At 38.9% G+C, this 20,825-nt stretch overlaps 1 protein-coding gene across 1 annotated transcript in view; it reads left to right on the top strand.

Moving 5' to 3' along the window:
- PSME4 (proteasome (prosome, macropain) activator subunit 4) overlaps positions 1 to 20,825 on the top strand; it is a 106,423-nt gene that overhangs the window by 10,388 nt on the left and 75,210 nt on the right. The window contains exons 2-4 of the mRNA XM_011950578.1: positions 10,655 to 10,795; positions 11,390 to 11,506; positions 20,189 to 20,233. Of these exons, the coding sequence (XP_011805968.1) occupies positions 10,655 to 10,795; positions 11,390 to 11,506; positions 20,189 to 20,233 (303 nt within the window). The remainder of the gene's footprint in view (positions 1 to 10,654; positions 10,796 to 11,389; positions 11,507 to 20,188; positions 20,234 to 20,825) is intronic.

Here is a 20,825-nt window from a genome sequence, read left to right as displayed (position 1 = left end):
TAATATATGATGAAAATTCGGCTGAAAAAATCAATCCAAAAAACTCTATGAATGCTTTATTTTATCTCACTTTTACATGTTTTGTTTTCCAGGTACTTGGAGTCTCGTATCTAACTGTCTTATTTGGTTGTGAGTTCTTGGCCCAAAGGAACTATTTGAGTCATTATTTTCTTGTATGTGTTGTTTGCTCTATAAATGCTTTTTGAATATAGAGGTAATTGATTGAAAATAGGGGAGGTGAGTTTATGAAAAAACCCTGTTACTTGTTCACTCAGTGTTTCTGGCAGTGAGAAGCTTTATCTACCTTTTTAACATTACATGTAATGATGAAGGACTTAGTCTTAGAATAAAATCACAGTAATTTGTTCCTGATCCCTTAGTTTTCTCTGCTACTTTTGCCTCTCGTTTTTGATGTTTCTATATGGTTAAACCTTGGGAATAGAAGGAAAAGACTGGAACCGATATAGCTATAGTGAAGTGTTTATTTTGGGTGGGCAGGAGTTGAAGTTACTGCCTGAAATTAATTCAGGGGGTTGTTTAGAAATGTCATGGGTCATGGTAGTTTTCCTTGCTGTAAAATATTTGTCATTTAGCCCTAGCTGTCAGGGATTAAGCAGCTTTTTTTCCCCCCTCTTTTTTTTTTTGAGACAGTCTCGCTCTGTCACCTAGGTTGTAGTGCAGTGGCATGGTCTCAGCTCACTGCAACCTCTGCCTCCTGGGTTCCAGCAATTCTCCTGCCTCAGGCTCCCAAATACCTGGGACTACAGGTGCGCACCACCTGTACATACAAAATAATTAATAAAAAATACAGTAATAATAAATAAAAAATACAAAATAATTTTTGTATTTTTAGTAGAGATAGGATTTTGCTATGTTGCCCAGGCTGGCTTCAAACTCCTGGATTCAAGCAATCCACCTACCTTGGCCTCCCAAAGTGCTAGGATTGCAGATGTGAGCCATCATGCCCGGCTCTTAAGTGGCGTTTTAAAAGGTCCTTATTTCTCACCGTTTCTTTAAATATTTTACATTTTAGTAAAGTTTTAACATGTAATTCCTGCGTATTTCTCTTTGCAAAATTTTCAATTAATCTTTTTGTTGGTAATTTGAATGGAACAATCTTCCTTCAACTCTGTTACTTTTTATCTGGATGCTATACAGTAAGTTTCCTGACTTTTTTTTTTTTTTTAAATATTTATTCGGTAGATTTTAAAGTTTAGTCTAAAAGTGTTTTTTTTTTGAGACGGAGTCTTGCTCTGTCCCCTGGGCTGGAGTGCAGTGGTGCGATCTCGGCTCACTGCAAGCTCTGCCTCCTGGGTTCACGCCATTCTGCCTCAGCCTCCTGAGTAGCTGGGACTACAGGCGCCCGCCACCGCGCCCGGCTAATTTTTTGTATTTTTAGTAGAGACGGGGTTTCACCGTGGTCTCGATCTCCTGACCTTGTGATCCGCCCGCCTCAGCCTCCCAAAGTGCTGGGATTACAGGCGTGAGCCACCGCGCCCGGCCCCTAAAAGTGTTTTTTTTTTAAGTTGTTTCAGATGTTTTAGGTATAATCATAGCATTGACACCATACTTTTAGTTCCACCTTTCCTGAAATAATTACACTAATTTTTATTACCTATTCTTTTGATCTAGATTCAGAATAATGCTGAATCATAATGGTAAGAATAGTCATTATTGTCCTGAATCTGACTTTAAAGGAAGTGCCTCTTGGGGGAGTAATGCCTTAAAGTCTGATATTGACTGTTTAATTAAGACTTCTGTGTTTTCAAATGGATTTGGTTTCTCTTGGTTATAATCCGATTAATATTTTCTGGTTTACATTGTATCATAATCAGATTGTTTGGCCAGAATGATTTCTGTGTGTTAAAGTTAAGTGAGTTTTTTTTTTTGTGGTTTAGTTTATGACAAGTTTTTTTTTTTTTTTGAGATGGAGTCTCACTCTGTGGCCCGGCCTGCAGTGCAGTGGCACTATCTCGGCTTACTGCAATCTCTGCCTCCTGAGTTCAAGCAGTTCTCCCACCTCAGCCTCCTGAGTAGCTGGGATTACAGGTGCGTGCCACCATGCCTGGCTAATTTTTTTTTTTTTTTTTTTTAAAGATGGAATCTCTCTCTGTCGCCCAGGCTGGAATGCAGTGGCACCATCTTGGCTCACTGCAATCTCCGCCTCCTGGGTTCAAGCACTTCTCCTAGCTCGGCCTCCTGAATAACTGGGATTATAGGCGTCTGCCACCAAGCCCGGTTAATTTTTGTATTTTTAGTAGAGACAAGGTTTCTCCATGTTGGTCAGGCTGGTCTCGAACTCCTGACCTCAAGTGATCCGCCCGCCTCGGCCTTCCAAAGTGCTGGGATTATAGGCATGAGCCACTGCTCCTGGCCAACAAGTTTTTATATGTGTTCCACAGGGGATTGAAAAGGGAACATAGTTTTTGTAAGCTCAAAATTTTCATATTTGTCTCACACAATATTTTGTTACCGTTATTCAGCACATAAAGTTTTGCTTTCTTTCTCAAGACTGTGCAATAGGTGGTATTATATACTGTTATCAGGAGATGCTTAATGTCTTACTTCTTCAGTGACATTAGTAGCCATTTTACATCGTTAGGGATTCCAAAATGGTGATACTTAAACATTTCGCTCTGCTTATTTGGTGAGAATCTCTAAAGCAGGGGTCTCCATCTCCCAGGCCACGGACTGTTATCTGCTGTGACCTGTTAGGAACTGTGCTGAGCCGAATTTACAGCCCCTCCCCATTGCTCACATTACCACCTGAGCTCTGCCTCCTCTCAGATCAGTGGTGGCATTAGATTGTCTTAGGAGCACAATCCCTGTTGTGAACTGCGCACGAGAGGGATCTCGGTTGCGCACCCTTTGTGAGAATCTTGTGCCTGATGATCTGTCACTGTCTCCCATCACCCCCTGATGGGACTATCTAAGTTGCAGGAAAATAAGCTCAGGGATCCCACTGATTCTACATTGTGATGAGTTGTGTAATTATTTCATTATGTGTTACAATTTAATAATGATAGAAATAAAGTGCACAATAAATGTAATGCCCTCAGATCATCCCGAAACTACCCCCACCATCTGTGGAAAAATTGTTTTCCACAAAACCGGTCCCCAGTGCCCAAAACGTTAGGGACCGCTGCTCTAAAGAACTTTTCCTCATGAAATGTTGTTTATCCTGAGTGCCTGTAGGAGTGGCAGGGTAAAGCTTAATTTTTCCCCTTCATTTACCAGTTTTTAAATTAATGACTTGGTTGCCTGGCATTCCTTAAAGATGTGGTCTGTGAGGTTTTGTTTTGTTTTGATATTTTTCATGAACTCAATGGATTTAAACATATCCGTTGCAATTACCTTGATTCACACCCTTTTCATTTTTGGTTGGTGAGAAACCTATTCAAGTTGACTCTTATGACTTTAAGTAGTCTTTGATAAGGGACATTTAAATTAAGATAATACACAGAAATACAGAAATATTGATTATCTGATTTTAAGCATTTATTTTACTTTAGAAGTTTGATACTAATTTTTTCATTGTTAATTCTCATTATAAAAATAATTCCTATTAGCCTGGCATCATGGCGGGCACCTGTAATCCCAGCTACTTGGGAGACTGAGGCAGGAGAATCGCTTGAACCTGGGAGGCGGAGGTTGCTGTGAGCTGAGATCACGCCACTGCACTCCACCCTGGGCGACAGAGAGAGACTCCGTCTCAAAAAATATGGAGAATAAGAATTCCTGTTTATTTTTGACATTATTATTACTACTATTATTTGAGACAGCGTCAGTCTTGTCGCCGAGGCTGCAGTGCAAGGGTGTGATCTTGGCTTGCTACAACCTCCTCCTCCCGGGTTCAAGCGATTCTCCTGCCTCAGCCCCCTGAGTAGCTGGGATTATAGGCACAAGCCACCATGCCTGGCTAATTTTTTGTATTTTTAGTAGAGACGGTGTTTCATCATGTTGGCGAGGCTGGTCTCAAACTCCTGACCTGAGGTGATCCTCCTGCTTTGGCCTCCTAAAGTGCTGGGATTGCAGGCCCAAGCCACTGTGCCCAGCCTGTTTACTTTAGAGAAGTGAAAAAACTGAAAATGTGTTTTGAAAAACACAAAAATCACTCAGTTTTACCACCAAGAGGTAGGTTTTGTTTTTCTTTCTTTCTTTTTTTTTTTTTAATTTTTAACTTTGTGGAGAAATGCGGTTTTGCCATGTTGCCCAGGCTGGTCTTGATCCCCTGGGCTCAAGCCATCTGCCTGTCTCAGCCTCTCAGACTGCTGGGACTATAGGCATGAGCCACTGCACCTGGCTTCCAGAGATAATATTTTATGGTATTTACTTTTTTCTTTTTTCTTTTTTTGAGACTAAGGTCTCACTGTTGCATAGGTTGGAGTACAGTGGCACCATCTTGCCACATTGCAACCTTCGCTTCCCAGGCCCCACCAATCTTCCCACCTCAGCCTCCTGAGTAGCTGGGACTACAGACATGCGCTACCACGCACAGCTAATTTTTGTATATTTTGTAGGCACGAGGTCTCGCAGTGTTGCCCAGGCTAGTCTCAAACTCCTGGACTCAAATAATCTGCCTACCATGGCCTCCCAAAGTGCTTGGATTGCAGGCATGAGCCACCGTGCCTAGCCTGCTTTATTTCTTTTTCCTTGAATGATTATGTATTTTTATTTAGTTATATCATATTGTTTTGAGCCTTGCTTTAAAAATATTCCATTCCATATTCTACTAAAGGTTATTTGAAAACATGATTTTAAATGACTGCATTGTAGTCTAAAACACAGGTGTCTAATCTTTTGGCCTCCCTGGGTCACACTGGAAGAATTGTCTTGGACCACACATGAAATACACTAATGCTAATGATAGCTGATGAGCTTAAAAAATTGCAAAAAATCCTAAATGTTTTAAGAAAGTTAATGAATTTGTGTTGGGCCACATTCAAAACAATCCTGGGCCACAGGTTGGACAAGCTTAGTCTAAAGGAATAAGCCACACTTTAACAAGCCATTCTCATACTAGACTCTTAGATATTTTTCAGGAAATTTTGAAAATTACATATGTGCATTTGGCTTTTAAAAAATTTTTTTATTTTTGGAGAGTCATGGTCTTGCTCTGTTACCTAGACTGAAATGCAGTAGCAAGATCATGGCTCGCTGTAGCCTCAACCTCCCAGACTCAGATTCTCCTCGTGGTGCAGCCTCCCAAGTAGGTGGGACTACAGGCACGTGCCATCACACCTGGTGATTTTTTTATAGAGACGGGGTCTCCCTGTGTTACCTAGGTTAGTCTTGAATTCTTGTCCTCAAGTGATTTTTCCTTCTCCTCAACTTCCCAAAGTGCTAGGATTATAGGCGTGAGCCGCAATGCCTGGCCTATGTTGGCATTTTGACTTTGATATTCTGAATTACTATTATTATTTTTTGAGACAGGTCTCTCTGTTACCCAGGCTGGAGTGCAGTGGCGCAATCTTGGCTCACTGCAACCTCCGCCTCCGGGGTTCAACTGATTCTTCTGCCTCAGCCTCCCGAGTAGCTGGGAGTACAGATGCCTGCCACTACGCCCAGCTAATTTTTGTATTTTTTAGAAGAGTCAGGGGTTTTGCCATGTTGGCCAGGCTGATCTTGAACTCCTGACCTCAAGTGATCTGCCTGCCTCAGCCTCCCAGAGTGCTGAGATTACAGGTGTGAGCCACTGCACCTGGCCTGAATTATTTATTCAAGATAATATTGCTAGATGTAGGATTTTTATTAATTTGTTATTATTAAATTTTTTAATATGTAGAGATGGGGGTCTCACTATGTTGCCCAGGTTGGTCTTGAACTCCTGCGCGCAAGTGATTCTCCTGCTTCTGCCTTCCAAAATGCTGGGATTTCAGGTGTGAGCCATGGCACCTGGCCCACTGTCTTATGATTAAAAATTAAATCATTTGATTAATACACTGTAGGGCCATGAGGAGGATGCAGCTGGAAATGCTATTGTGTTACCTTTTACTCTTTTTTTTCTTCCCCTGTGGGACGATGGAATAAAAAGACTTGTCATCCATATATTCTGGATGGTTGAAAGATATATTCTGTATCAATCATGACTACTTGCCAGGGTTTTCAGATATTTTGGGGCACCTAATAGTAATCGTTAGTCCTAAAACTAGTGTGAAAATTAACTGGAAGGAGGGAATGGACCATCTGTAGATACGGTCTAAAGTAGGGTTTTTGAACTTAAGTGTACAGGAAAGTCAAACCAGAGTAGTCTAAAAAATGAAGGTTGGTAGTCTTTACTCTAGCACTCCAGGAATTTATTTTTCAATCACCTTAAAAAAAAAAAAGACAAACAGCTTTACTGAGATTTAATATTCCTAGGATTTTTGGATCCCAAGAATAATGCATTTTAAAAGTTACCCTGCATCGTTCTTCTTTTTTTTTTAAATAGACATGGGGTTTCACCATGTTGTTCAGGTTGGTCTTGAACTCCTGAGCTCAATTGATCCTCCCACCTTGGCCTCCCACAGTGCTGGAATTACAGGTGTACTATGCCCAGCCTTTTTTCCCATTTTTAATTGCATTATGTCTTTTTCTTATTAGTTTGTAGTAGTTCTTTACGTAATTTGGAGATGACTTCTTTGTCAAATATATGTATTTCAGATATCTGGGCTTTTTACTTTTAATGGTGTCTTATTGTGACTAGAATATAAAGACCAATTTATTAATTTTCTTTTTATGGTTAGAACTTTTGTGCCCTTTTAAAACAAATCTCTTGCACCACATTTTGATAAATGCTGAGATAAGGACCACTTGCTGGTTGGCGAGGAACTGGGGGAAATAGAAGCTTTCTGAGGAGTCCCTCCAAAATCTTTCCCAGCAGTCCTAGGCTTTCCAGGAATCCCCTCGTTGGTCTCTTTTTATAGTATTAAAATTTGACCTTTGTTAATTTTATGTCCTGAACTAATGTTAAACATACAGTTGTCTGTCTACTGCAATGAAAACAATGGGCTGTAGCTAAGTTACTTCAGTGTTACTCTGGCTTGGAGCAGGGGCCCCCCAACGCCCAGCCCAGGGACTGGTATGGGTCCGTGGCCTGTTGGGAACTGGGCTGCACAGCAGGAGGTGAGCAGTGGGCAGGCAATTGGGCATTACCGCCTGAGGTCTGCCTCCTGTTAGATAAGCCTTGGTGTTAGCTTCTCATAGGAGCTCAAACCCTATTGTGAACTGCCCGTGCAAGGGATCTAGCTTGTGCACTCTTTATGAGATTCTCCCTGGTACCAAAAAGGTTGGGGACTGCTGGCTTAGAGTACAGTGTTTCTCTAGTTTTTCTGCAGAAGTATCCTAACCACAGGGGAGAATGAGTGCATGACTCCAGGGGCATCTGGAATCTTTTTGTTTGTTTGTTTGTTTGAGACCGAGTCTCGCTCTGTTGCCCAGGCTGGAGTACTCTAGCATCATCTCGGCTCAACTGCAACCTCCGCCTCCCGGGTTCAAACAATTCTCCTGCCTCAGCCTCCCAAGTAGCTGGGACTACAGGTGTGCACCACCATGCCCAGCTAATTTTTGTATTTTTAGTAGAGACAAGGGTTTCATCATGTTGACTAGGATGGTTTCCATCTCTTGACCTCATGATCTGCCTGCCTCGGCCTCCCAAAGTCCTGGGATTACAGGCGTGTAGTAGAGACATAGTGTCACCATATTGGCCAGGCCAATCTCGAACTCCTAACCTCAAGTGATCTGCCCACCTTGGCCTCCCAAAGTGCTGGGATTACAGGCATGAGCCACCGTGCCTGGCTGGCATCTGGAATCTTGACAAGGCCTGAAGCAGCCACTGAAAGCAGGGAATTTTTCTTTGACATCTTCTATCTTTATCTTAAAAGTGTGTGCCAGTTTTTAGGGAGATTGTTTTCATTTAAAATAACATTTTAATGATTCCAGCTTTTGCTCCTAAATTTAGAGTGAAATTGGGGGAGGCGTCAGAAGGCTGTATCATTATGCTTGTTCAACAGCCCAAAATAATAATATCTTTGGGTGTAGGATGTTTTGTCTTCACTAATCTATGTGCTTTGCCATTTTAGGGTGTTTAAGAAACTTTCACGATAATTATGTTGAATATCCCTTATTTGAAATTCTGGGACCAGAAATGTTTAGGATTTTGGATATTTTGAGGTTTTGTAATATCTGCATTATGTTCTTACCGATTGAGCATCTCAAATCAAAAAATCAGAAATTGGAAAACTCATTTCCTTTGAGTGTCATGTTGTTGCTCAGAAAGTTTTGGATTTTGGAGGGTTTTGGATTTTCGGATTAAGGGTCTGCAACCTGTACTGGCAGAGTCAAAACAAGATCTCGGGTCTCATTGCTCCTCCCTGTATACTTGCTGGTCTCATAGTACTAATGTGAGATCATGGGATTATACCTTGAAATGACAGAAAAGAGCTGGATAAATTCAGACCAGCTTGAAAAAATAAAAACGAGTTAGTGAACCAAGAATTTTGAAGAATTTCTGGAAGATAAAAAAGCAGTTAGATGCCCTAACTTTAGAAATTAAATGTAAGTGCTGGGTGCAATGGCTCGCCTGTAATCCGAGCACTTTGGGAGGCCGAGATGGGGAGATCACAAGGTCAGGAGCTTGAGACCAGGCTGGCCAACATGGTGAAACCCCGTCTCTACTAAAAATAGAAAAATTAGCCAAGTGTGGTGCTGGGCGCCTGTAATCCCAGCTACTGGGGAGGCTGAGGCAGGAGAATTGCTTGAACCCAGGAGGCAGAGGTTGCAGCGAGCTGAGATTGAGCCACTGCACTCCAGCCTGGGTGATAGAGCAAGACTCTCTCTTAGGGGGGAAAAAAAAAGAAGTTAAATGTAAGTTTAATTTGCTCTTAGGTACTGGGGGAGTGTTAAAGATCTTATGAGGAATACTAATGCTCTTTTTCCCGTTGATTTATGTATTTAATAATAAAATGACACTCCTCAAAGGGTTTTATGATTTTAAGTATACAGTAATTTGTTCGGATCATTTACTTCTGAATTATTAAATATACTCTGATTTGTTGTTCTTGGGTTTTGGGACACCTTTCTCTTTTCTTTCTTTTTTTTTTTTTTTTTTGAGATGGAGTTTCGCTGTTGTTGCCCAGGCTGGAGTGCAATGGCGTGATCTCAGCTCACCGCAACCTCCACCTTCCAGGTTCAAGCGATTCTCCTGCCTCAGCTTCCCTAGTAGCTGGGATTACAGGCATGCGCCACCATGCCAGGCTAATTTTGTATTTTTAGTAGAGACAGGGTTTCTCCGTGTTGGTCAGGCTGGTCTCGAACTCCTGACCTCAGGTGATCTGCCCGCCTCGGCCTCCCAAAGTGCTGGGATTACAGGCATGAGCCAGCGTGCCCGGCCATTGGGACACCTTTTTCTTAAATTTGCTTAAAGTTAATGCTTTTGATTACATTGTTTATAGTTCGAAATTAACAATGTAATTTTGGATAAAATATTAATTTTTGGTGGTAACCTCATGGTATTGTAATTATAAGTTAACTGTTAGAAACAAATAGTACAAGTTATGTAACTTGTTTACAATAAGAGAGCAGTGTTTTAATTGGTCATTAGATGTTGATGATAACTCAGTTACCATTGGTTATTAAGATACTTATTTGGTAATCTCTATTTTTTTTTTTTTTTGAAGACAAGGTCTCATTCTGTTGCCTAGGCTAGATGGAGCACAGTTGCGCCATCACAGCTCACTGCCTGCTTGACTTCCTGGGCTCCAGTGATCCTCCCACCTCAGCCCTCCCCTGACCCGAGTAACTGGGACCACAGGCACATGCCATCATGCCTGGCTAATATTTTGTATTTGTTGTAGAGATTGGGTTTTGCCATGTTGCCCAGGCTGGTCTTGAAGTCCAGGGTTCAAGCGATCCTTCCACTTTAGCCTCTCAAAGTGCTGGGATTACAGGCCGGAGCTGCTTTGCCTGGCCTGGTAATCTCTCGATTAAAGTACAGAATAATTCTTTACTGCATAACAGTGAGAATAGATATAAAATACTTAATCATCAAAGACATTTGAAATTGTTACCACACCTGTTTTAAAAAATTGTCATTAAAAATAAATATCAAGTTTATCTTAATTAAGTGTACAATGCAGTGTTGTTAACCATATATACATTGTTGTACAATTTTTTATTTTACGTGACTGAAACTATACCCATTGAATAACAGCTCTCCATTTCTCCCTCCTCCCAACCCCTGGCAGCAACTATTCTACTTTCTGTTTCTATGAGTTTGATTACTTTAGATACCTACACAATATTTGTCTTTTGTGACTGGCTTATTTCACTTAAGGTTCGTCCATGTTGTAGCTTATGCCTGGATTTCCTTCTTTTTTAAGACTGAATCATCCTTATCCACTGGTTCTAGCTGAAGTAAGATGGGATCGTTCTTCCTGGCAAATAAATTCCCGTCTCTATCCAGAAAACCAAGAAAAAGTTTTCCATGAAATGTTAAAAAAAAAAAAAAAAAAAAGACAATCCATTGTATTGCATATGCCACATTTTCCTTATCCATTCATCCTTCTGTGGCCATTCAGGTTGCATCTACATCTTGGCTTCTATGGATAATGCTGCATTGAACATGGGTGTATCATTATACCTATTTTTAAAGGGTATATCTGTTTTTCTCTTGCAGATATATTCGACTTTATGGGAGAAAATTTAGCAAAGAAGATCATGTTCTTTTTATAAAGTTATTGTATGAGCTGGTATCAATTCCAAAACTGGAAATCAGCATGATGCAGGGATTTGCCCGCCTTTTGATCAACTTGTTAAAGTAAGTCTATTTCCAGTGGTTTCCGTTCAGGTTTGTTTGTTTCTTCAGGGTTTTAGGGAATGAGGACTAAGTCCTTTTGGTAAGAAGACCAAGTCTCAAATTGCCAATTTGGAAAATGATTGCAAAATACATTATCTTTAGTTTCATCAAATGTGTTAATTAACTTTTTAGTTAAAATTGCATCTCTTCCATGACGTGGTCTCTTCTCTAGCACCCATTGAACTTCCCCTTTTATAGGTTGTTAACTCCCTCGAGCAGACAAGACAAATATTATAGATTCTTTTGCTTACCCTGAAGCATCCAGCTCAATGCTGGAAACAAATATTCCCTAGTGTGGGAAAACATGAAATTCATCTACAGTGATGGTGACACAAATTTAAATGCCCTCTTTTATCTGCAGCTCTTTGAGGTTTGAGCAGCAGCAAGAATTGGGTGCATTATTCTTATGTTCTGCTAGTGAGTGGCCGTGGATGGGGAAAAGCAAAACCCGCTGTGATGAGCAGCAATATTTAACTGTCCCTGTGGAGTATTTGTGGTATAGACACATCTGTGCACATATGCATATGTAGGTATTTGTTTTATTTTACTTTTTAGGAAAAAGGAACTTCTTTCAAGAGATGATTTGGAGTTACCCTGGAGACCACTTTATGACATGGTAGAAAGAATATTATATTCCAAGACAGAGCACCTAGGATTAAATTGGTTTCCTAAGTAAGTGTTTCCATTTAAAGCACTTATTTGGGAGTACTTGGGGTCTTTTAGGGGGTGATCATGATTGAAAAATACTGGGTTGTTTGAAAGAAACAAGCAGATATTTTAATGTGCATATTTCTATATAATTTGACTGCTGACGCAATTCATTGCCCTCTATAAACTGTATCTGAAGCTGCATCTCTCTTGCAGATCATTGACTTCTTCCATCTACAGCCTGCCTCTTGGAGACCTAATTTTTGGTTTTATATTTTATTCTGAGTTTATATAATAAAATAGCATCTGCCTTTTTTTGGTTAATAGTGATTTCATACTTGACTGACAGGTATCATTTCTATTCAATTGTAGTCTAGCTTTAAATTTTCTCAGTTTTAGCATGTTTGGCTTATCATTCTTTTTTCTGAGAAAGGTCTCCCTCTGTTGCTTAGGCTGGAGTGCAGTGGCACGATCTCAGCTCACTGCAACCTCCGCCTCCCAGGTTTAAGTGATTCTCGTGCCTCAACCTCAGGAGCAGCTGGGATTACAGGCGCGCACCACCATTCCCAGCTAATGTTTGTATTTTTATTAGAGATGGGGTTTCGCCATTTTGGCCAGGCTGGTCTCGAACTCCTGACCTCAGGTGATCTGCCTGTCTTGGCCTCCCAAAGTCCTGGGATTACCGGCATGAGCCACCATGCCCGGCCTCTTTGGTGGTTTTTTTTTTGTTTGTTTCAGAGTCTCACTCTGATGCCCAGGCTGGAGTGCAATGGCGTGATCTCAGTTCACTGCAAGCTCCACCTCCCGGGTTCATGCCATTCTCCTACCTCAGCCTGCCCAGCAGCTGAGACTACAGGCACCCGCCACCACGCCCAGCTAATTTTTTTTGTATTTTTAGTAGAGACGGGGTTTGACCGTGTTAGCCAGGATGGTCTCAATCTCCTGACCTCGTGATCCGCCCGCCTTGGCCTCCCAAAGTGCTGGGATTACAGGCATGAGCCACCGCGCCTGGCCGCCTATTCAGTTTGTAATAGCCAGCTGTTTTTTCTCATTGTCTAGAGTCATTTGTGATATATACTCGCTTCTTTTTCTTTTTATTTTTTATTTTTTGAGACAGAGTCTCGCTCTGTCGCCCAGGCTGGAGTGCAGTGCTGTGATCTCGGCTCACTGCAAGCTCCGCCTCCCGCGTTCACGCCATTCTCCTGCCTCAGCCTCCCAAGTAACTGGGACTACAGGCGTCTGCCACCACGCCCGGCTGATTTTTTTGTATTTTTAGTAGAGACAGGGTTTCACTGTGTTAGCCAAGATGGTCTCGATCTCCTGCCCTTGTGATCCGCCTGCCTCGGCCTCCCAAAGCGCTGGGTTTACAGGCCTGAGCCACCGCTCCCAGCCTGTGTACTCATTTCTTGAAGAGCACCATTCTCTATGCCTGTATTAATTTCCTTTTTCTTTTTTATAAATTAAGTCTTTAAAGACTTCTGTGGTTTTCTCTCTCAGTCTTAGGCATGTCTACATTATTTCATTATTTCTTGTTAAATTCATTTAATCTATGATTAGCCCTCAGCCTTTACTTAGGTCAACAGTCTTTGTCCCTTACCATATAATTTTTTGAAAATAAGTGCAGATGGCAAATGTGAAATGGTGTAAATGGAAGAGGTAAAACATGATCTTCAACTTAGGTCCTAATTGGTTTTTGGACAGTTTGGGACAAGTAAAGTGGTTAGAAGTCATTTATTTCTTGCAAGTTTCATGTGTTAAAACAAGGAAACTTATTTCAACCATAAAAATGCAAATTTTATCATGAAATAGAGTAGTACATTGTGCAAGTATGCTTTTACCAGTATTTGTTATGTTTTCTTCCCTCCCTCCCTCCCTTCCTCTCTCCATTCCTTCCTTCCTTCCTTTTTCAGGGTTGCTCTGTTGCTCAGGCTGGAGTGCAGTGGCAAGATCTTGCATCACCACAGCCTTGACCTCCTGGGCTCAAGCAGTCTTCCCACCTCAGCCTCCTGAGAAGCTGGGACCACAGGCATGTGCCACCATGCCCGGCTAATTTTTAAAACTTTTTATTTGTAGAGACGGGGTCTCACTGTATTGCCCAGGTTAGTCTTGAACTCCTGGGTTCAGGAGATCCTCCCGCCTTGGCCTCCCAAAGTGCTAGGATTACAGGCTTGAGCCACTACACTCAGCCCCAATATTTATTAAGACAACTCAAAATTGAATACAAAAGCTTTGTTTGTAAGGATTCCTTTTGGGTGTTATTTTTGCCACAGGGACCATGATCTCTACTGGTTTGACTGAGTCTTCTTTAAATGAGAGGTCAGGGAATTTCTTACTGGCTTCACCATTTCAGATGAGATTGGGCACATTCAGGGTGTTATGGCCATAGACAGGCTTCACCATTTCATAGATCTCAGGGACCTTTGAAATGTGTTCAGATCAGTTATCCTTCTGAGATTTTTCTGGCTGATAATTTTGGCTGCTTCTGAAAGTATTTTGTAAATGAAAGGAGGAGATAAGGCAGTTTCTTCAGTGATACCCTGTTCTTTAGTATGCCCTCTTCGCTGCTTTATAACCAAGCATCCTACTTTCCTGCCTTAAAGGTCTACCTTTGCAAAGGCACATGCTGCTTTTAAAGTCCTGTGTGGTCATTAATAAATATCCATGGCTTTCCTCTTCAATGATAAGAGCTGTTTGTCTGGAAATTTTCTATTAATATTGGTCAGTCAGTGCTTATTGATGATGTTTACCGTGTCTCTTCCTAAAGTGTCACATCATCCTTGTCCTTACAAGTTTTACCATGACTGTTCTTGATCTTTTGAAGACCCGTTGTGACTGAAACACGGCACTGATTCTCAACTCTTAACAGACTCAGCATTTCATTTTGTAATTGTAATTATTCTAAAATAAAATCTATAAATCATATAACCTACCTATACTCATTACCTACACTGTGACAATTTTGAGTTTTTTCATCTTAGATATATTCTGCCACATTTTGAAACAGTTTTGTCGGCTGACTACATGTGTTCATACTATTTTTAGAATGCTATTTTTATAATCAAAAGTGAAAGATTGCTTAATTTGTTAACTGTCTTTCAGATTTTAAACTTATGTGCCTTATGTTTTTGTCCTTATTGAAATCGCTGCTTAGGGTGGTGGCATGTATTTCAACATGATTTTAAAAGCTAGTTCTATTGTTTGAAGCAAAGATTATCAACTTCCCTCTCTTCCCTTCCTCTTTACCTTTTCCATCCTCTCTCCATCCCTTTTTGTATCCTTGTTTCCCTCTTTTCTTTTCTTCCTTACTTCCTCCTTCTAGCTTTCCTCTGTCTTTTTGCCTCTAGGGCAAAAGACCCTTTTTAGTCTCTTTATCCCCATCTCAGTCTACTTTTTACTGGAGAAAGAATTGGTAGTGTTTTTTTATGCAATAGAAGAAGTAAAATTGGAAAGGAGATGAATGTGAACTAATTGTTAGCAACATAAGAATTATTATTTACTTTATAAATGAAGCTTTTGAATCTTATGGACATGGTTTTATTTTATAAAACAATGTCCCATACACTTACTTTGACTAGCGTATTGCAAGTTATATCATAGGCAACACACTAATGGTGTTGCTCCTCACAAAATGTGGGAGAATTATGCATAGATCTGCTTTTACAAATGGGCACAAACAATTCATATTTCAATTGCTATGTGTATAAATTTATTTAGTATTATTACCACTGATTTGGTTTTTGTGGGTGGTTGTAAAGGTTTTCATATTTGCATCATGAGTAGCTTGGGCCTACATAACTTGTTTACTACTTTTTAAAATTTATTTTTAAAAGTATCTATTCTCTTTTACATGTATTGTTCTAAGGGTATCATATAGTATTATATTTTCATTTTTTTCATATTAATCTGCCTCTGGAGAAATTATGAGATATTTTCTTTTTCTGGTATTTGTTTGTGGCATTTGTTTCTCTACTGAGTCATTAAAGAGCTATTTGAATTGGTGCTCTTTAAGATACAGTTAAATCCTTTGTCCTCAGCTCCCCACACTCACCACATGGGAATGACATTTTCCAGACCTCTGTTTGGGGTTTCTTGGCACATATGGCCATACTTAGGAGTTTAAATTACTACCAGCAGCTCATGGATGATCTTCTCTAGCTACAAAATTTAATATGATAATCAAATGACGAGAACAATTTCTCCTAAAACCTGTTGAAATTTAAAAGATTTTATGGTTGTAAACCATGATTATTAATATGGTATTTACAATTATTTTTTAATGTATTTGAAGACTATCCTATTTATTTTTAAAAATATTCTTTTATTTGGAAATTTAAAGTTTTAGCAAAATTTGGCCGGGCATGGTGGCTCACGCCTGTAATCCTAGCACTTTGGGAGGCTGAGGTAGATGGATCACCTGAGGTCGGGAGTTCAAGACCAGCCTGGCCAACATGGTGAAACCCCATCTCTACTAAAAATACAAAAATTAGCCTAGTGTGATGGCGCACGCCTGTAATCCCAGCTACCCAGGAGACTGAGGCGGGAGAATCGCTGGAATCCGGGAGGCAGAGGCTGCGTTGAGCTAAGATCATCCCACTGTACTCCAGCCTGGGCGACAGAGCCAGACTCCCATCTCAAAAAAAAAAATTTTTTTTACCAGATTTTATTAATGTTTTGGATAGTGTTTCTCACAAAAGTTGTTTCTGTGCTACAATGTTCTTTCTTTAAAAACTGATCTTTTAAAAGCAAATTTAAAAAATACTTAGTTCAAGTTGATCAGGCTTATTGTCATTTAAAACAATTATGCATGCTCTTTTTATGTGAGTGGTAAGGGTTATTATAATTTGCTAACACTTACCATAAAGGTATACTTTTTAAAAGTAATTTTAATGAAAAGTCAATGCTAATGCGCATCAGTAAGGACAATGTTGTACTTATTATTTATACCTTTTTTTTTTTTTTTGAGATGGAGTTTTTTTTGCTCTTGTTGCCCAGGCTGGAGTGAAGTGGCACAATGTGGGCTCACTGCAACCTCTGCCTCCCAGGTTCTAGCGATTTTCCTGCCTCAGCCTCCTGAGTAGCTGGGATTACAGGTGTGCACCACCAAATCCAGCTAATTTTTTGTATTTGTAGTAGAGATGGGGTTTCATCATGTTGGCCAGGCTGGTCTTGAACACCTGACCTCAGGTGATCCACCCACCTCGGCCTCCTAAAGTGCTGGGATTACAGGTGTGAGCCACCACACCCGGCCTATTTATACCTTTCTTTATGGTGAAATTATCTTGGCCCTAATTTTGAGTGAAGTGGCTATGAAAAATGACTACTTACTAGTTTAACTGAGCAATATTAGATTTTGAAGATTAGATATCAGATGGATAATGTCTAACCAACTTACGGTGGATTTGTTTGGATTTAGAGAAGGCAAGTAAAACTAGATGAGTGTTTGGCACAGGTTTAAGAAAAATAAATACTGTATAAGCAGTTACCATTAAGTTATGAAGGGATGAAGGCAGATACACAGAATAGTCCATCGTTACAGTTAACCAGTTCATTTATGAAAAAGCAAATATTATTCTGAAGTTAAATTTTAGTTCAAGAACTGTCAAGTGAAGCTGCAAGTACTTCTGGCTGTGAGCAGTCTAGTTTACTCTCATCTTGAGTATTTCATTTGCTATCCTTTCCCCTGGTTTAGAAGTGAATATTGTCCTGATAAGGCCAAGGAGGCAGGAGGCATAAACCTCCAAGTTTATATGAGTTCACTGTCTCAGTAACTGGAGGCTAAGACTATTGGTTTTCCTCAGGCTTATGTGCTAATATTTAACATTTACTTTATTAATGGCATCATAAGGAAATCAAGGTCCAGAGAGGAAAATTCACACAGAATCATTGGTTGAAACTGGAACAAGAGCTTAAGAACTAGGACAAGGACTCACTTTCTACCCTTAATAATAGGGTGGCAGTTGGGGAGGAATTTCCTATTTTGATGTGATTTCCTAAGTCATAAATTAGTAGCTACTCAGAGGCAGTAGAATCAATGTAAGAACAAAATAAGCACAAAATTTTAATTTTTAAGGAAATTGAGGATATAATTTATTATGGCTAAGTATGAAATAATAGATAACATTTATTATCCTTAATTCTGGGCCATATACCTGCTTTCTATACATTATCTCATTTACTTTTGTAACAGCTTTATGAGAGGTAGGTATTATTACTCATATTGATGAGAAAACAGCTATAATACAACTAGGAAGTAGCAGAACTGATACTCAAATTCAGATCTGTCCCACTCTAAGCCCAAACTGGTAAACCATTATATGCTCTACTGTGGCTTTCTTTTTCAACCTAACATGTATTTTTCAACCTAATGTATCTTTTTAAAGAGGAAATAGGGTATAAGAAAACCCATCCAAAGCTTAGTCACCCTTTTGATTTTTAAAAAAAGAAAAAAGTGTTTTGAATTGTTATCACTTTAATATTATACATTTCCAACAGTTGGAAAGTATTTAGTGATTATTCACTCCCTCTAAAAATTAGTGAAATGTAGTCTAGTAGCATCTAGCCTTAACCTTTTATTTTATTTTTAAACAGAAACATTGTTCCTTTCATCTTGAGAGATTACAAGAATCACAAAAGGTCACTATACAGATATCACAGGTTAGAGAGATTGTACCCTTTTCTGGATAAACATCATAAATCCAATGGTACAGGCCTTATGTATAAGAAGGGGTTGAAATTGACTTTATTTCGAGTAACTAAATTGCATTCCCACATACCCTAATCCTCTAAAAAGTGAAGTGACTCTATCAAGTGTTACAATTAACTTCCTATTCTTCTGAAGCATGAAGGGAACTGGAGAAAACATGTAGCTTTGCAGCCTTTTATGACTTGCTTTCTAGAATCATTTATGACATTATGCGAAAGTATGTTGGTATAGCAAAAGTCCTAAGTGAAAACAGCAGGTTTTCTGTGTAGCACAGAACCAATAAAATAAATGCAATGTTAATGAGAACATGAACATTAGGACTGATAGAATTGTGGATCTTATGCTCATTTTCATGGATAAACAGTTTACAATTTTAAAATTACCTTTTAAAAATCTGCATTTAAATTGAGCAATTTAGTTTAAAACTAGATGACTCTTGAAACCTTAGCTGTTAATTCTATACTTTGTTACTAAATGGGATTCTTCTATCTAAACTAAAAGAAGACCCAAGATCTGTGCTTTTTGTTACTCTGATATAAAATGTTTATTATTATAAATCAATAGACAGAAAAGTATAAATATATGTGAGCAGACAGCCTTTTTATAAGCACTTTGGAAATGCCCAGAAATAAAAATCACAGCCGTGGTCTTCAGAGAGCTTTAAACATAGTTGGATAGAAGTTTGCCCTGTTTTTTTTTTTACTGGGCAAACTTAGATGTTCTCTAAACTGTGTTTTTGAATTGCTTAGCCTTTCTATAAGAAAAAGAAGAACCTCCCTCTCATGATGAGAGACAGTGCTTATCGATGGCCCTTTGGCCATGTATTTTTTTTTTTTTATTTTAGAAGTCATTTCGTGAGTTGTAACCTAGTTGCCTCTTCAGTTAATTTTTCTCTGAGTAGTTTTGAAATTAAAGAGGATTTCTACTGCTCCAAGTAATGAGATTATAGTTTTCCTTTCTTGGTTATATAATATATTGATTATTTTTGATGAGTTTGCTTTCTGTTATTCCTTGGAATTTCTTTGCAGATTAGTTCCTAAACTTTCAGAGAAGTTGAATAGACTTCTGGACTTCAGAATTTCAGAAAGCTTAATAAGAAAGTATCAGGTGGAGACATTGCCTGAAAGTTACTCCTTTCCCATATATGTATATATACATTTTTTTGAGATTTGGGAATTTTATTTTTACTTATACATATCATACTGTAAGTAGTCACACATGTATTTTTAAATTCCAGCTCAAAATTACCTAGTGCTCCGTTGTTTGTATTGTTTATTTGCATTTGTCTGCTTGACTATGATCTAGTAAATATTTAAATATTCCATTCTGGTCATGTGTTTAAACCAATGCACATTGGCCTTTTTATTAAAAAAGAAATGTTGATTATAAATTCATACATACATTTTTATGTTGGTCTCCTGTATTCACTTGAGGCAACTACACGTTGTAAAGTAAGTTATAATTTTTAATGTTACTGGACTAACTTTATAAGTATCTGCTCAAAGAGATGCTATTGTTCTTTTTGATAATTGTTGCTGGCCGTAAAGTGCCTTGGAGGGTTATTGAACTCATGAATTGGTTGTGAAAGCTAATTTCTGATGGAAACACCCAGATTTTGGTCTGTCTGCTGTTTGTGTTTTGATGTAAAAGTATTTTAGTAAAAATTATTTGAAGTGTTAAGCCACTGTGTTGATAAGTATGGTGTATGGTCATTGCTGCCTACCTTGTAAAGACTGAAAACCATTTGTTCTTTTCCCAGTGTAACATTTTTTTCCCTTTAGTTCATACCAGAGACAACGAAATAAGGGCAAAGGAAAGAGTAGATTAAGGAGTTTAGGTAGTTAATCCTTGCAGTTCTGTCTGTATGAAAGGGAAGGCTTAGTTATTACATATAAACAAATAATAGCTGAATGTATGAGCTTATCTCAGAGGTATTTATTAATTGAATTAGATGTGTTCTTAAAATATACCAATCTAATTATCAAATGGCTTTCCCCCCCCAGTTCTGTAGAAAATATTCTCAAAACACTCGTGAAAAGCTGCCGACCGTAAGTAGCTTCTCAATTTATAAAGCCTCTTGTTGTTTCTGTGGGCTTTTCCACATCTTTAGTATGGTTTGAAGAGGAAATGAAAAGTATAAATAGTTCCTGACATTGTGATGTTAGTCACTGAGCACAACATACCATTTCCAGTTCGTGAACTGAACTTCTCAGATTTCATTTAGAAATTTAGAAATTTTAAAGTAATCCATTGTAAAGTAAGAATACCGTATTTTACATAAAATCATCTTTATTTGGAAGCATTTTCTAGAGTATTGTTGTTATTCAGATAAAAAATGAGTAATGCCAATAAGGTGGTTCATAACTTTTTTCAACTATGTTCTATAGAATATTTAAATATCCCATATTCTTTTCTTTTTATTTCAATATTTTTTGTAGAGAGTGGGACCTTGCTGTGTTGCCCAGGCTGGTCTTGAAACCCTGGCCTCAAGCAGTCCTCCCACCTTGGTGTCCCAAACCATTGGGATTATAGGCGTGAGCCACCACTCCCTGCCAGTTATTCTATATTCATATGATTAAAGATAAGTGTGGATAAAATTAAATTTTAATTTTTTTGGTTATCTTTTTTTTTTTTTTTTTT

Source organism: Colobus angolensis, unplaced genomic scaffold (genome assembly GCF_000951035.1).
Source record: "Colobus angolensis palliatus isolate OR3802 unplaced genomic scaffold, Cang.pa_1.0 Scaffold309, whole genome shotgun sequence".
Lineage (NCBI taxonomy): Eukaryota > Metazoa > Chordata > Mammalia > Primates > Cercopithecidae > Colobus > Colobus angolensis.
Note: the sequence above shows the minus strand (reverse complement) of the source record. Positions and strands in the feature narration are given on the sequence as shown.